We start from the raw sequence: 17,995 nt of genomic DNA on the forward strand, positions 1-17,995 counted from the left end.
ATACTGATATCTTAACACATACGTATAGCAAATAATAAATAATAATGACAACGCCCGCCGCTTGCCGCGTGTACTATAGACTTGGGTTAGTTTATTCTTACTCATATATTTATCGTTATTTTCTTGTCAAACCTAATGGACAGTTAATAAATAGATCTTTACCAGTGTACCTAACATTTAGGATAACCTACCCTTATTCCGGCACCCCACCAATGCTTGGCACCTTCAGCAGCAGTGGTGCCGTGCCAATCATAGGCTAGCTTACCATATTACCTTTATGTGTTCAGTTACCTGACTTTAGTATTGTATCCCCTCTTCCAGGCACAATTTATCGACCACAGACGCGTCAGTAGAATTTCTACTTTAGCATTTAGTTTTAAGATTCAAATTAGAGCACTCTCGGCAAATGTAATCAAATGAATCATCAAAGCTGGATTAAATGGAATAAAAGTATTTGAGTTTTTTTAGTGGGCGGCGAACATAAGAGTTAACATGTCGACTCATTTAGTCAATACATCTGTGGTGCATTTGTGTAGTTATTTTTAAATCTGATTGTTATTTATTTGAATTGTAAATACATTTGTTGTTGAATTACATTGTTTTATTTTTCCCACTACACCTGCATGTAGAGCACCCTTAACATTACATGAGAATGCTCACACGCAGAAATGCTAACGTTTCACTTCATTTTAACATAACATTTTTAACTAAGTCCGTTTTGTGACATTCTATATCCAGATAAATTTATAGATTGATTTTCAAATTAGCTGTGAGTAACGGCACAGTTAGTAAATTCAGTTGTGGTAAAGGAATAAAAATAAAACATCAAAAATTATATCGGAGTCAATTTATATTTATGAATACGCTTATGAAATAATAATATTTGCATGGAAATACTGCAATAACGACTAACAGGTCAAGCTAACATCCCGCTACACTAAGCTACTTACAGCCGAACGAAGACGTACCACTAATATCTCAACACCGATCGGACAAGGGCGGCGTCGTGGTTAAAACAAGGCAAAATTAGCTAAACTACCCATGATTGGCACTGAAAATTACCAGTAATCGGCACCTGATTTGAAGGAAAGTCACTGCTGATATTATAAGTTGGTGCCAACTATTGGCAGGGTGCCAATAATAGGGTTGTTTACCCTATTTTGATCAGAAATAAGTTATAAAAACCCGTTGCTCTGTGTACACGGGCTAAAATTTCTTCATTGTTTGCAGTGGCGTAGCGTGCCTTGGCGGGGCCCCGTATAAAAATTTGTTTGGGGGCCCTTAGGAAGGGTAAAGATTTCTCACAAAACCGCACGTTGGGGGCCCCCGTGGCCCGGAGGCCCCGTATAATCGATACGGCAGATACGGCGGTAGCTACGCCCCTGATTGTTTGTCAAATATGTGACTGGAAATATTTTCAGTTATTTGCCACATATTATGATTTAAAATATTCGTAAGTCTTTTTACACAATTTAAACCATACTTACAAAGGTATTCTTTGACGATTCACCCTATATCCGATCAGCCAACACGCCGAGTCAAATGCAGCCGATGAGTATAGTACAGGTATGAACGATTACAAATAGTACAATAATATAAAATGTTACAAAATTTGGTGAAAGGTAAATGCTCCGATTGGCGAACACCGACACCTGACTGCACTCGCCGCTCGCGGGGCACTTGCCTAATATGTTAAGACGTCAATCGGCTTCAGCTTCAAACGAAATTATAAGAAAAATTGCAACTTTAATAATTATTTTGTCTACATTGTAGGTATAACGAGAACATCAGGGGAAAATCTATGGAAATTTTACCTCACTTTTTCTCCTATTCAGATCAAAAGAGCTTGTGATTCTGTGTACTTACACAACAAATCTGTACAATTTTTTTCGAAATCCTCATAAATTAAAATTGAACCGTCTTTCAAGCCAACTGACGTCTTATATTGAGCAGTTGCCCTGCGGTCCCGCCCCGCGGCTCGGGTCCGGGTGCGCCCCGCGAGGCGGGTGGAGCGGTGAGACTAGCTGAAGCGCCTAGGAACTATCCCATCTCCCTCCACCGGCGGACGACGCGGGGTCATACGAAACTTTCCACATGGAAAAATATTGGAAATTAAAAAAAAACAATGGAGAATTTTTCAACAAGGAAACTTTCTTCTAAGACGGCGCATTGTTAAGTTTTGGCGTCAAGTATCTTGATACATCTCAGCAATTTCAAAACTTATGAAAGTATTGTTTGGTGAACTGGTTATTCATGGCATCGATTTCATTTCTACAGTTGTCGTTACACGATTGGTTAAAAATCGTATCAAAGATGTCTCTTTTAAACAAACATTTTCATTGTATAGGCAAATGGGACCTATTCAAGCCTCTGAATTTTCAACACATAATTCAATACTGTAGTTCTGATTTTTCGATTAATTGTTGGTTTTTTCTTTAAACTTTAGCGCGGGTTTCGGAAAGCAAGCAATCGCAGCATTTTTAGATTTTATTGTTTAACGATGCGTCACCTTCCAGGAGTTTACGAGAACTCTTTAAGGTCTTTGAAAACTTTTAGCCCCTTTGTGCCTCGGGTTCGTATCTGTCAACCGATTTTATCGGCGGTGGTTTTACGATATACGTATGTTTCCGCAGTGAACCCATGTTCGCCCGCCAGTGGTGTCTCTCGGTGACCTACGCTATGGCAATACTTTTCGACTTTTGTGAGCTACTAGCGACGACGGCATAACACTTGAGATACAAAAATAATCATGAATTTACCTTATCATTGAAAATATACGAATAATAAATTTGCCAATCGCAAATATTACAGTTTACACGCAAAAAATACAAAAATGTATTTTATCTGTTTACTTGATTGTCATTATTTTGTCAATACGATTTTTATTAAACAATTTAAATGATAATCAAATATTTCTTAAAAAATTGCCCAGTTTTAAAAATCAGTTTATTTATGAATATTTTATAAAAAAAGAATGAATAGTGATACATTGCACCACGACCGCCGCCGCTCGTGCTCGTCCTCCTGGCACACAACTGACACAACACACACCAAGTCAACAGTAATCTATACACGAACTCGGCAGCACAGTGGCGCCCTCAATATCACGCGGTAAACGGTTTCCAAAAGTTTGTGCAATACGTGGGACTGTGGGCGCGGGCCGGATAGCACCGCGAAAAGGGCGAAGTATTGTTAAAATATATATTTATCGCCATGGAGATTTTAAAGTAACAAACCGTTGTTTTCCGCAGCTCTACGTAATATATTATTATTACATCATACAGCCACGGTAGTATTCATACATTTCTTATAACGTTCAAATAAAGTTGAAATATGAATTATGTTTTCATTTATGACGGAAAATCTGTATATTACTATGCGGTTTTTTGCGAAAAAATAACATTGAGTTGTTTGAAATCAAAGAATACTCGACCCCACAGCCGCGTACAGATATATGTATCTTTACAACTATACAGATTTAATTTTAATAATATATTTATAAACACCGATCCCTTAGTCACTCGCAACAACATCTGGCACGACGTTGGAAACATCCGACACTAACTTTACAAACATGACACGTTTCCATCTGTCCTGTCAGATTACATTAGTACCCTGTCAATTTACAAATTTGACACATTTACACCGCGAAGTGACATTACTGTGACAAGGTACTTATTTTTGGAACGACTCTCAAATATATCGTTACATAATTATTGCTCTGATTTAATCTCGAATAATGACGTCACACCCCGGACGATGACGTCACAAGACTTTGTGTAACCTCTAAAGTACAATTCCTTTGACGGTAGAATGCAAATTAGTGATGACAGAAATATGAACCTTATAAATTAATAATTAATGTTCAAATTTGTCGGACGCGACTTCTGTTTGTACTTCTGACGATCAAAATTTAAAAACATTGAATTTTTCACAAACATCGACATCAAACGTTCAATATTCTGTCATCACAATGCTGCATTCTAGAGAATAATAAGGAACATTTCTCTCGAAGACAATTAAGTGTCTTATTTTGAACCTTATAACAATTCCGTAAAGTCTATAGATGGCCAGTAAAGTGTCACCGTGTGTGCGTCTACTCCCGAGCCGACCTACTCCGGAAGCCACTATATAAACATGTCCGAAAAGCCTAAACATATAAATTCGTCCTCTACAAAAATATACATTTCAAAAGTCATGTAAATAATATAAATTCAATACCAACCCGACGTTCCGATACATAAGGAGTACAGTCGAGCGCGGGATATGTACAGTCGCCATCGAATACATATTCATGAAGATTTAACGTCTCTGATGTATGAGCACATTGCTTGCTATATAAATCCAAGGCGTAATTCATGGAGACTGTACAATCTTTGTTGGTGTGAAGTCAGCCATAAAAAGCTACAAATATATTTTAGAAAAACTTTGTGCGAAGACTACACTTGTATACCGTATCTGGCATGTAAAGAAATATTTTAACAAAATTAGTCACTAATTAAAAAATGGTTCCATCATACCTCACACCGACAAAGTTTTGCGTAAAAATAACTACATAAATACCACTTATACATATGTTTTGTTCACATAATACTCGTCCCGAAATAATACGAAGCAAAAAATCAGTCGAAAAACTGCAAATATCAACATTTACTTACAAATAACTTAATTGTTCATGATCGTCACACACTCGGAACGGACAGGTACATTGCAAAATGCATCATATCAGATAAGTTTTAAAGGTCAATTTGGTTTTCAATATCGTAAGAATTGATTAAATTTACATTTTCGTCACAAGTTTAATACATTTCACGATATAAAATTCAAAAAAGCTACATCCCCGAACAACACTTTGAACCTTTATACTCTGCGTTACGTACACTGGCCATATCGTTCAACTTCTTATACATTTATGTACAATTTTGTTAAGCGCGTGTTCGGGAAAGTCCATCGATAATCGACACAGTCGATAATTGGTATAAAAATCGACAATCGGTTAAATGGAAATTCTGACGCGTTTCAACGGTAATGTTTTTAGAGTTACATCTTGGAATCACCGATTTATTGGACATTTTTTTATTGATTTACATCCAAGGATCATCGTATCATTAATACATTTATTCTTATCATAATAACGTGAGAGTGTAGGAAAATCGGTCGTCGCGTTTCCGATTGATAACTTGATTATAAATAAAATATATACATTTCCTTCCGCGAAACGTAGTCAAAGTAGACCACAAAGTCATAAAATACTTATTTCACATTGCGGTCGCAAATCTAGTATTAGCAGGAATAGGGTCACAACGACTTACAATTTGTGCTTGGCGGGTAATTAACACGAAAACAGTAGTTCGTCTCGAGTTACTGGACTCACCGATAAAAAAAAGTTCTCCAACTCAAAATCAAAGTCGCAGTTTCTGACCTCATACGGAAAGTGACAAAATGCGACAAGTGTAGTTAGAATCACTCTCGGGCCGTCCTTTTCATTAACCTCATTGTTCTGTGGATGCCGGCGGCACTCCGCGCCAGGAGTCTGCGTCGGTCCGTCAGCTCTGGGCGGCTGCAGCGGGAACTGCAGGTGCTGCAGGTGCAGCAGGTGCTGCGGGTGCAGCAGGAACTGCAGGGGCAGCCGGTACTGCGGGTGCAGGTGACGAGGGCTGCAGCAGGTGCGAGGGCACCGGCACCACGCGGAGCCGCGCCGGGATTTTCTTAGTCGGACACAGGACCTGCCGAAACAAACATCTCTTCTCGAATTAAAGATCCCACGAACGAGTGAACCGGTTCGCGATTCCGATCAAAAAGGGTGCTCTCGATTTCGAAATCGAATACTTCGGACGACCGAAGAAGTTTTTAGAGAGCTTCCAGAATATATTCTCGTTAATTTCGTCCAACTACGTCTTCAAAGAGTCGATAAATGTACAATAAAAGCGTGGCCCTCACCCTCCTGGCGAAGCCGAAGCAGCCGCGCTGGTCCGGCGGCGGCGCGGCGCGCGGCGCCAGCTGCAGGTCGCGCGGCGCCTCCGCCGCCTCCGCACCTGCCGACGCCCACATGTACCGTTAGCTTTGTTTCGTATACAACTATTGCACAAGAACATATATTCAATGCGTCAAATACGACTCGTAATTTAGTAACCGATTACTGATCTGACTTCTTCACCCTACGGTAAGACCCACACTTTATAAAATATGTATCGTCATTTATAATATTTTGGCCCGCATCAAAAATTACTCGTAATTTCATCCCTATCCGATTAAACTTTTTATACACGATACGATACGAATCCTCTTTATTGCACGACCTCTGAAAAAATGTACACGGAAACACATATAATATATGAAGATAGAGGTAAACGACGGGCGGCCCGTACACCTTGGTGAGTTGGTGACAAAAAAATTATCAATCACGATTTAGAAATTTTAGCCGATGCGTCAAATACGACTCGTAATTTGATCGTTGTTGACTCGAATTCCACCACACCGTGATGAATTATAGAATAATATAATAATATATATAGAATAAACTACAGACGACTGTTAAGATTTGTTAATCTAGTTAACACTTTAAATATCACGCATATCGTGCCGGCACGTCATCTTGGACCTAGTCGGAGTGCACGACGATTAATATTGGCCCAGAACCGCGAGCGTCGATTGACGTCTTTGGTGGTGACTGTGATCTAAACCACGACCTGAACTATGTCTATGATCTCTGCGGAGGTTGTGACTGACCCGTTTGGAAGACGTTGAGCTCGGCGAAGCAGCCGGTCTCGATCATCTCGGTCTGCCAGGACATGGAGACGGAGCCGGTGTTGAACTTGCCGTAGAAGGTGTCGTCGGCCGCGTCCAGGGCTACGCCCTTCACGGTCGAGAACTGCTCGATGTCTAGTACGTCTTTAGCGTACACTGCATGCGGCTGAAATTTTTTTAAAAATATTATTTAAAGATATTTACGTAATGAAATAATTAACATATTCTACCTGTATGTAACTGAATCACTGAAATTAATGATGTTATCGCAAGCAACTTAGGTAGACGTTGAGTTCCCGCAATGTTGGGTACAGGGTTGACTGTATAATGAAACAAATGAGTCATACACATTTTTAGTATGGTAAACTCGTTCACGTTTTTCCTGTAGATATCGCAAAGTCAAAAACTAACTTTTACCCTGCACCCTTACGAGATAATTTTTTTCAGTACTTGAGACTCAAATAAAAAAACCCGATCTTTTGTTGTTTTGGCACCCTTTTTAAAAATATGTTTAATTTAAAAGTGGCCAATAGTCTCAATACGACATATACCAGAAAAAAGAGATGAAAACTCGAGGCGCGCCCAGGTGAGCGAGCTGAAGAAGCGGTGCTGCTTGACCTGCGCCGCCCGGAGCCGCAGCCGAGACGCTAGGTGTGACACTCACGTCGGGCACGAAGGGCGCGTCCACCATGCCGGCCTCGAGGCGCGCCCAGGTGAGCGAGCTGAAGAAGCGGTGCTGCTTGAGCTGAAGAAGCGGTGCTGCTTGACCTGCGCCGCCCGGAGCCGCAGCCGAGACGCTAGGTGTGACACTCACGTCGGGCACGAAGGGCGCGTCCACCATGCCGGCCTCGAGGCGCGCCCAGGTGAGCGAGCTGAAGAAGCGGTGCTGCTTGACCTGCGCCGCCCGGAGCCGCAGCCGAGACGCTAGGTGTGACACTCACGTCGGGCACGAAGGGCGCGTCCACCATGCCGGCCTCGAGGCGCGCCCAGGTGAGCGAGCTGAAGAAGCGGTGCTGCTTGACCTGCGCCGCCCGGAGCCGCAGCCGAGACGCTAGGTGTGACACTCACGTCGGGCACGAAGGGCGCGTCCACCATGCCGGCCTCGAGGCGCGCCCAGGTGAGCGAGCTGAAGAAGCGGTGCTGCTTGACCTGCGCCGCCCGGAGCCGCAGCCGAGACGCTAGGTGTGACACTCACGTCGGGCACGAAGGGCGCGTCCACCATGCCGGCCTCGAGGCGCGCCCAGGTGAGCGAGCTGAAGAAGCGGTGCTGCTTGACCTGCGCCGCCCGGAGCCGCAGCCGAGACGCTAGGTGTGACACTCACGTCGGGCACGAAGGGCGCGTCCACCATGCCGGCCTCGAGGCGCGCCCAGGTGAGCGAGCTGAAGAAGCGGTGCTGCTTGACCTGCGCCGCCCGGAGCCGCAGCCGAGACGCTAGGTGTGACACTCACGTCGGGCACGAAGGGCGCGTCCACCATGCCGGCCTCGAGGCGCGCCCAGGTGAGCGAGCTGAAGAAGCGGTGCTGCTTGACCTGCGCCGCCCGGAGCCGCAGCCGAGACGCTAGGTGTGACACTCACGTCGGGCACGAAGGGCGCGTCCACCATGCCGGCCTCGAGGCGCGCCCAGGTGAGCGAGCTGAAGAAGCGGTGCTGCTTGACCTGCGCCGCCCGGAGCCGCAGCCGAGACGCTAGGTGTGACACTCACGTCGGGCACGAAGGGCGCGTCCACCATGCCGGCCTCGAGGCGCGCCCAGGTGAGCGAGCTGAAGAAGCGGTGCTGCTTGACCTGCGCCGCCCGGAGCCGCAGCCGAGACGCTAGGTGTGACACTCACGTCGGGCACGAAGGGCGCGTCCACCATGCCGGCCTCGAGGCGCGCCCAGGTGAGCGAGCTGAAGAAGCGGTGCTGCTTGACCTGCGCCGCCCGGAGCCGCAGCCGAGACGCTAGGTGTGACACTCACGTCGGGCACGAAGGGCGCGTCCACCATGCCGGCCTCGAGGCGCGCCCAGGTGAGCGAGCTGAAGAAGCGGTGCTGCTTGACCTGCGCCGCCCGGAGCCGCAGCCGAGACGCTAGGTGTGACACTCACGTCGGGCACGAAGGGCGCGTCCACCATGCCGGCCTCGAGGCGCGCCCAGGTGAGCGAGCTGAAGAAGCGGTGCTGCTTGACCTGCGCCGCCCGGAGCCGCAGCCGAGACGCTAGGTGTGACACTCACGTCGGGCACGAAGGGCGCGTCCACCATGCCGGCCTCGAGGCGCGCCCAGGTGAGCGAGCTGAAGAAGCGGTGCTGCTTGACCTGCGCCGCCCGGAGCCGCAGCCGAGACGCTAGGTGTGACACTCACGTCGGGCACGAAGGGCGCGTCCACCATGCCGGCCTCGAGGCGCGCCCAGGTGAGCGAGCTGAAGAAGCGGTGCTGCTTGACCTGCGCCGCCCGGAGCCGCAGCCGAGACGCTAGGTGTGACACTCACGTCGGGCACGAAGGGCGCGTCCACCATGCCGGCCTCGAGGCGCGCCCAGGTGAGCGAGCTGAAGAAGCGGTGCTGCTTGACCTGCGCCGCCCGGAGCCGCAGCCGAGACGCTAGGTGTGACACTCACGTCGGGCACGAAGGGCGCGTCCACCATGCCGGCCTCGAGGCGCGCCCAGGTGAGCGAGCTGAAGAAGCGGTGCTGCTTGACCTGCGCCGCCCGGAGCCGCAGCCGAGACGCTAGGTGTGACACTCACGTCGGGCACGAAGGGCGCGTCCACCATGCCGGCCTCGAGGCGCGCACAGGTGAGCGAGCTGAAGAAGCGGTGCTGCTTGACCTGCGCCGCCCGGAGCCGCAGCCGAGACGCTAGGTGTGACACTCACGTCGGGCACGAAGGGCGCGTCCACCATGCCGGCCTCGAGGCGCGCCCAGGTGAGCGAGCTGAAGAAGCGGTGCTGCTTGACCTGCGCCGCCCGGAGCCGCAGCCGAGACGCTAGGTGTGACACTCACGTCGGGCACGAAGGGCGCGTCCACCATGCCGGCCTCGAGGCGCGCCCAGGTGAGCGAGCTGAAGAAGCGGTGCTGCTTGACCTGCGCCGCCCGGAGCCGCAGCCGAGACGCTAGGTGTGACACTCACGTCGGGCACGAAGGGCGCGTCCACCATGCCGGCCTCGAGGCGCGCCCAGGTGAGCGAGCTGAAGAAGCGGTGCTGCTTGACCTGCGCCGCCCGGAGCCGCAGCCGAGACGCTAGGTGTGACACTCACGTCGGGCACGAAGGGCGCGTCCACCATGCCGGCCTCGAGGCGCGCCCAGGTGAGCGAGCTGAAGAAGCGGTGCTGCTTGACCTGCGCCGCCCGGAGCCGCAGCCGAGACGCTAGGTGTGACACTCACGTCGGGCACGAAGGGCGCGTCCACCATGCCGGCCTCGAGGCGCGCCCAGGTGAGCGAGCTGAAGAAGCGGTGCTGCTTGACCTGCGCCGCCCGGAGCCGCAGCCGAGACGCTAGGTGTGACACTCACGTCGGGCACGAAGGGCGCGTCCACCATGCCGGCCTCGAGGCGCGCCCAGGTGAGCGAGCTGAAGAAGCGGTGCTGCTTGACCTGCGCCGCCCGGAGCCGCAGCCGAGACGCTAGGTGTGACACTCACGTCGGGCACGAAGGGCGCGTCCACCATGCCGGCCTCGAGGCGCGCCCAGGTGAGCGAGCTGAAGAAGCGGTGCTGCTTGACCTGCGCCGCCCGGAGCCGCAGCCGAGACGCTAGGTGTGACACTCACGTCGGGCACGAAGGGCGCGTCCACCATGCCGGCCTCGAGGCGCGCCCAGGTGAGCGAGCTGAAGAAGCGGTGCTGCTTGACCTGCGCCGCCCGGAGCCGCAGCCGAGACGCTAGGTGTGACACTCACGTCGGGCACGAAGGGCGCGTCCACCATGCCGGCCTCGAGGCGCGCCCAGGTGAGCGAGCTGAAGAAGCGGTGCTGCTTGACCTGCGCCGCCCGGAGCCGCAGCCGAGACGCTAGGTGTGACACTCACGTCGGGCACGAAGGGCGCGTCCACCATGCCGGCCTCGAGGCGCGCCCAGGTGAGCGAGCTGAAGAAGCGGTGCTGCTTGACCTGCGCCGCCCGGAGCCGCAGCCGAGACGCTAGGTGTGACACTCACGTCGGGCACGAAGGGCGCGTCCACCATGCCGGCCTCGAGGCGCGCCCAGGTGAGCGAGCTGAAGAAGCGGTGCTGCTTGACCTGCGCCGCCCGGAGCCGCAGCCGAGACGCTAGGTGTGACACTCACGTCGGGCACGAAGGGCGCGTCCACCATGCCGGCCTCGAGGCGCGCCCAGGTGAGCGAGCTGAAGAAGCGGTGCTGCTTGACCTGCGCCGCCCGGAGCCGCAGCCGAGACGCTAGGTGTGACACTCACGTCGGGCACGAAGGGCGCGTCCACCATGCCGGCCTCGAGGCGCGCCCAGGTGAGCGAGCTGAAGAAGCGGTGCTGCTTGACCTGCGCCGCCCGGAGCCGCAGCCGAGACGCTAGGTGTGACACTCACGTCGGGCACGAAGGGCGCGTCCACCATGCCGGCCTCGAGGCGCGCCCAGGTGAGCGAGCTGAAGAAGCGGTGCTGCTTGACCTGCGCCGCCCGGAGCCGCAGCCGAGACGCTAGGTGTGACACTCACGTCGGGCACGAAGGGCGCGTCCACCATGCCGGCCTCGAGGCGCGCCCAGGTGAGCGAGCTGAAGAAGCGGTGCTGCTTGACCTGCGCCGCCCGGAGCCGCAGCCGAGACGCTAGGTGTGACACTCACGTCGGGCACGAAGGGCGCGTCCACCATGCCGGCCTCGAGGCGCGCCCAGGTGAGCGAGCTGAAGAAGCGGTGCTGCTTGACCTGCGCCGCCCGGAGCCGCAGCCGAGACGCTAGGTGTGACACTCACGTCGGGCACGAAGGGCGCGTCCACCATGCCGGCCTCGAGGCGCGCCCAGGTGAGCGAGCTGAAGAAGCGGTGCTGCTTGACCTGCGCCGCCCGGAGCCGCAGCCGAGACGCTAGGTGTGACACTCACGTCGGGCACGAAGGGCGCGTCCACCATGCCGGCCTCGAGGCGCGCCCAGGTGAGCGAGCTGAAGAAGCGGTGCTGCTTGACCTGCGCCGCCCGGAGCCGCAGCCGAGACGCTAGGTGTGACACTCACGTCGGGCACGAAGGGCGCGTCCACCATGCCGGCCTCGAGGCGCGCCCAGGTGAGCGAGCTGAAGAAGCGGTGCTGCTTGACCTGCGCCGCCCGGAGCCGCAGCCGAGACGCTAGGTGTGACACTCACGTCGGGCACGAAGGGCGCGTCCACCATGCCGGCCTCGAGGCGCGCCCAGGTGAGCGAGCTGAAGAAGCGGTGCTGCTTGACCTGCGCCGCCCGGAGCCGCAGCCGAGACGCTAGGTGTGACACTCACGTCGGGCACGAAGGGCGCGTCCACCATGCCGGCCTCGAGGCGCGCCCAGGTGAGCGAGCTGAAGAAGCGGTGCTGCTTGACCTGCGCCGCCCGGAGCCGCAGCCGAGACGCTAGGTGTGACACTCACGTCGGGCACGAAGGGCGCGTCCACCATGCCGGCCTCGAGGCGCGCCCAGGTGAGCGAGCTGAAGAAGCGGTGCTGCTTGACCTGCGCCGCCCGGAGCCGCAGCCGAGACGCTAGGTGTGACACTCACGTCGGGCACGAAGGGCGCGTCCACCATGCCGGCCTCGAGGCGCGCCCAGGTGAGCGAGCTGAAGAAGCGGTGCTGCTTGACCTGCGCCGCCCGGAGCCGCAGCCGAGACGCTAGGTGTGACACTCACGTCGGGCACGAAGGGCGCGTCCACCATGCCGGCCTCGAGGCGCGCCCAGGTGAGCGAGCTGAAGAAGCGGTGCTGCTTGACCTGCGCCGCCCGGAGCCGCAGCCGAGACGCTAGGTGTGACACTCACGTCGGGCACGAAGGGCGCGTCCACCATGCCGGCCTCGAGGCGCGCCCAGGTGAGCGAGCTGAAGAAGCGGTGCTGCTTGACCTGCGCCGCCCGGAGCCGCAGCCGAGACGCTAGGTGTGACACTCACGTCGGGCACGAAGGGCGCGTCCACCATGCCGGCCTCGAGGCGCGCCCAGGTGAGCGAGCTGAAGAAGCGGTGCTGCTTGACCTGCGCCGCCCGGAGCCGCAGCCGAGACGCTAGGTGTGACACTCACGTCGGGCACGAAGGGCGCGTCCACCATGCCGGCCTCGAGGCGCGCCCAGGTGAGCGAGCTGAAGAAGCGGTGCTGCTTGACCTGCGCCGCCCGGAGCCGCAGCCGAGACGCTAGGTGTGACACTCACGTCGGGCACGAAGGGCGCGTCCACCATGCCGGCCTCGAGGCGCGCCCAGGTGAGCGAGCTGAAGAAGCGGTGCTGCTTGACCTGCGCCGCCCGGAGCCGCAGCCGAGACGCTAGGTGTGACACTCACGTCGGGCACGAAGGGCGCGTCCACCATGCCGGCCTCGAGGCGCGCCCAGGTGAGCGAGCTGAAGAAGCGGTGCTGCTTGACCTGCGCCGCCCGGAGCCGCAGCCGAGACGCTAGGTGTGACACTCACGTCGGGCACGAAGGGCGCGTCCACCATGCCGGCCTCGAGGCGCGCCCAGGTGAGCGAGCTGAAGAAGCGGTGCTGCTTGACCTGCTCCGCCCGGAGCCGCAGCCGAGACGCTAGGTGTGACACTCACGTCGGGCACGAAGGGCGCGTCCACCATGCCGGCCTCGAGGCGCGCCCAGGTGAGCGAGCTGAAGAAGCGGTGCTGCTTGACCTGCGCCGCCCGGAGCCGCAGCCGAGACGCTAGGTGTGACACTCACGTCGGGCACGAAGGGCGCGTCCACCATGCCGGCCTCGAGGCGCGCCCAGGTGAGCGAGCTGAAGAAGCGGTGCTGCTTGACCTGCGCCGCCCGGAGCCGCAGCCGAGACGCTAGGTGTGACACTCACGTCGGGCACGAAGGGCGCGTCCACCATGCCGGCCTCGAGGCGCGCCCAGGTGAGCGAGCTGAAGAAGCGGTGCTGCTTGACCTGCGCCGCGCCGCGCCGCCCGGAGCCGCAGCCGAGACGCGAGCCCGCGTTCTTGGCGAGCAGTGCGGAACATAAAGACCGCGCGCAGTCGCTGAATTTGCTCGAGTACTTCTCCTGCTCGTGCTGTAAAACATGAAACACTCAGAGTCAACTTCCATGTTCAAACGTGGTCAAATCCGAATTCATCTAATGCATGAAACTATCGCTGGAGTCTGCGCGCAAAGAGAAGAGTCGTGGAATATAAGGGATACATTCTATGACTCTTCTCTTTCCGCACAGATTCAGGAAGAAAACTGATCTAAACTGACCTTGACCCGCCGGTCGACCTCCTCCCTCTTGACCTTCTCCTTCCTGGCGCGGAAGGGCGCGCGACCCTCCAGCATCTCGTACAGCAGGCACCCGAACGAGAACCAGTCCGGCGAGAACGTGTACCGTTCATTGTCGATCACCTGAAACCGGTCATATCTGTCAAGTCATTGGCCAAATATCCTCCTGACAATTACATTAAAATACAACTTTGAACAATAAAGAAGAACGACGAACTAACCGACAAAGAGGGCCCTAAAAAGCAAGATTAGTAAATACCAATCGACTGAAAGAGGATAACGAACCAAAGACGGCCTATAGAAAAAGTTTATCTCACCATCCTACCGACTGTGCCAGACTATTTTCTTTAACTAAGCTTTCTTTTTCTTTTTTTTTCAACAGCTAACAAAAACTACGCAGTGGCTTTTGTAGAGAGAAGCTAATAATACAGAGAGAAAAAATCCAGTTAAAGAGATGATCCTTACCTCAGGCGCCATGTACCCGACCGTGCCGACCCGGCCGCGCACGGAGCCCCCCTCCGGCACGTCCACCGCGAGCCCGAGGTCCGAGATGCGCACGTGGCCCGCGTCGTCGAGCAGGATGTTCTCGGGTTTGCAATCTCTGAAATGCCAAAATAAAATTATTACAATTGTCGCATGTGCATGGTTTTCGGATTAATATTTAGGCGACTCGGTCCAAACTTAATTCCTAAATCCTATAATGTAACGAAATTCATGTAAATAATAAATAATTGATATTCTATTCTATTCTAAATAAATATGTGGGGACAATAATAATAAATCCCATCAAAAACAATACTTGTCAAAAAAACCAAGTCTCGCAACTCAGTTGTTCTGCGGTAAAAAGTTGTGAGATCCATGTAATACCAAGTCGGTTATTAATTTATTCAGTCTCTACTTAAGCGTCTTTCTGTCTTAATACGTCCAGTCTCTAAGACCACGATCGTGGTCCATAACAATTGAAAATCAATTGTGTCTGGAATCTCCGTACTCGAAGAATTAAGTTGTTACGTAATAATTAACAGCATCTTATAGTGACGCATATCAATATTAAAATTCTTTAATGTTTTATATAAATATATTGAGACTTGGCCATCGCCTGAAAACACGTGTAAATTCAATCGCCCGAAAACACATGTAAATTCAATTATTTAGTGCGATGGTACTGAGTTGCGAGACTTGGTTTTTTTGACAAGTATTGTTTTTGATGGGATCTCATTTCTTTTTGTATTTTGTAGACAGTTCTACTTTTTTCCTTTTCGGTACCTTCTACTTATTGTATATATGTATAAATAAAACATAAAACATCGTTACGAATAAAGCCAATATTGAAAAATTTAACTGAAGACTTGGCTGTATGGGCTTAATTTTCTTTGCGGTCTTTTCTAGATTTTTTAGTTTTTCCTTGATTCATACACCAAACACTACTTATATTCCAAATTTGAAGCTTCTAGGTCTGCTAGAAGTGCCTTAGAATTTTGATGATCGGTGAGTCAGTGAGTGACAAAATTAAGAAATTTGACCCGTTATAATTCTTAAAATACTGGTTCAAATTGAATGAAATTTGAAATATACCGTGTCTTTACAATGCCTGCATGGTTACTGAAAATTTCAGTCTTCTAGTTTTATCCACAACGAATTTACAGGGGGTCGAAAATGGTCTGAATTGCTTCGAGAAAAGGATGGTACGGCCGTGCTTTTTTGCTCGACTTGGTGATAGATATTGTTTATTGGACACCACATATTGAAAAGGAGAATACAAAGAGAACGCAAATTACAATTAGGTAACAACAGGCGGTCTTATCGCTATAAAGCGATCTCTTCCAGACAACCTTTGGGTAGCAGGAAACAATAACTTACAACAATGAACGGGTAGTGCCAATATATACATACATAAAAAGGCAGCGAAAGGTAATGTGATTTTAAAAGGCTTTTAAATATGGGAAGGGATTTTGCGCATCTTATTTCCAACGGCACAGCATTCCACAAACGAACAACACAACAACAATCTTACACAGATCGAACTAGCCTCAAATTACGCAAAGCTTGTACTATGGGTTCTAGGCGACGATATACATACTGTTAACGCCAATACATAAAGCGTTGAGGCACAGGAGGAGACGCCCCCCCCCCTCCCCGCCGCGGCGCTCCAGCCCCAGCCCCGTGTCGACGCCGCACATGTTGTAGATGTGGAACTATCTATACTGGCCTGTACACGATGCCCATCTTGTGGAACTATTTATACTGACCTGTACACGATGCCCATCGTGTGGAACTATCTATACTGACCTGTACACGATGCCCATCTTGTGGAACTATTTATACTGACCTGTACACGATGCCCATCTTGTGGAACTATCTATACTGACCTGTACACGATGCCCATCTTGTGGAACTATCTATACTGACCTGTACACGATGCCCATCTTGTGGAACTATCTATACTGACCTGTACACGATGCCCATCTTGTGGAACTATCTATACTGACCTGTACACGATGCCCATCTTGTGGAACTATCTATACTGACCTGTACACGATGCCCATCTTGTGGAACTATTTATACTGACCTGTACACGATGCCCATCTTGTGGAACTATTTATACTGACCTGTACACGATGCCCATCTTGTGGAACTATCTATACTGACCTGTACACGATGCCCATCTTGTGGAACTATCTATACTGACCTGTACACGATGCCCATCTTGTGGAACTATCTATACTGACCTGTACACGATGCCCATCTTGTGGAACTATCTATACTGACCTGTACACGATGCCCATCTTGTGGAACTATCTATACTGACCTGTACACGATGCCCATCTTGTGGAACTATCTATACTGACCTGTACACGATGCCCATCTTGTGGAACTATCTATACTGACCTGTACACGATGCCCATCTTGTGCAGATGCTCGAGGCCGCACGCCACCTGCGCGGCGTAGAAGCGCGCGCGCTCCAGCCCCAGCCCCGTGTCAGCGCCGCACATGTTGTAGATGTGGAACTTCAGGTCGCCTCCTACAATCACAAAAATCACTATTAGAAAATCAGAAAAAAAACATCAGTCGTTCGCGAAAATCGCGAAGCAGACCGTGTGAGAGACGACGACAAAAACGAATACGGATGTAAAAAGGAAATGGCCTGAAACTAAACAAAATATAAATATTGAATCGGCGGAAATATTAGGTTAAAAAATGTTTCCATTTGAAAATGAAAATCAAAATGAAAAACTTTATTGGTAACAATTGTTACAGGTCGGTATTACATATAGGTGTGTTACCTTATTAATTATTAAAATTATCAGTATATGAATCATTAACAATGAGAATATAATCAATATAATATAAATGTCAAGCTGTTATAAGCATTAAATTATTAAATCATTTGTTTTCCTCTAGTGTCCTTCCAAGGGGGGAAACGGAGGATTGGCTCAAAAAAACAAGCGCTCACCGTTCATGATAGTGAGAACGAGACAGAGCGCGTCCTTCGTCTCGTACGCGTAGGCTAGGTTGACGACGAATCGCGAGTTGATCCTCTGGAGTATTTGCTTCTCTATCAACACCATCGCCTCTCCTTTTCTCTTCTTGATGCGCTTCTTCTCCAACTTCTTACACGCATACATCTTGCCTGTTGCGCGCACCTGAAATTAAAACGAAAATATTCAAAACAGTAGTTCAGTCGTCGGACTTCGGACCGTCAACATCTACTGAGCATGCCTCGTAGAGAGGCGAAACACGTGTCGAATTTTGTACTTTCGGTGGTGGATTGTTATATTTGATTGCGTATATATTTTTGAGTTGATTGCGTATATATTTTTGCGGTGAGAGGGTGGGAACATTAATGGCATATAAGAATTTGCAAGTAAGTATAACGGATTAGCACTGATTGACTAGCACGTTATCTTTTCGCAGATTAGCAAAGTATTTT

At 51.1% G+C, this 17,995-nt stretch overlaps 1 protein-coding gene across 1 annotated transcript in view; it reads right to left on the minus strand.

Annotated features, from left to right (window-relative positions):
• Window positions 1-832: 832 nt before the first annotated feature.
• The window catches only part of LOC133529582 (G protein-coupled receptor kinase 2), a 94,890-nt gene continuing 77,727 nt past the window's right edge, over window positions 833-17,995 (minus strand). The window contains exons 6-13 of the mRNA XM_061867327.1: window positions 17,519-17,708; window positions 16,954-17,086; window positions 14,530-14,665; window positions 14,047-14,187; window positions 13,658-13,861; window positions 6,730-6,913; window positions 5,941-6,035; window positions 833-5,726 (exon numbers count right to left, since the gene is read on the minus strand). Coding sequence (XP_061723311.1) covers window positions 5,547-5,726; window positions 5,941-6,035; window positions 6,730-6,913; window positions 13,658-13,861; window positions 14,047-14,187; window positions 14,530-14,665; window positions 16,954-17,086; window positions 17,519-17,708 — 1,263 coding nt within the window. The 3' untranslated portion in view covers window positions 833-5,546. The remainder of the gene's footprint in view (window positions 5,727-5,940; window positions 6,036-6,729; window positions 6,914-13,657; window positions 13,862-14,046; window positions 14,188-14,529; window positions 14,666-16,953; window positions 17,087-17,518; window positions 17,709-17,995) is intronic.

The sequence above is a fragment of the Cydia pomonella genome, chromosome 21 (assembly GCF_033807575.1).
Source record: "Cydia pomonella isolate Wapato2018A chromosome 21, ilCydPomo1, whole genome shotgun sequence".
Classification (NCBI taxonomy): domain Eukaryota; kingdom Metazoa; phylum Arthropoda; class Insecta; order Lepidoptera; family Tortricidae; genus Cydia; species Cydia pomonella.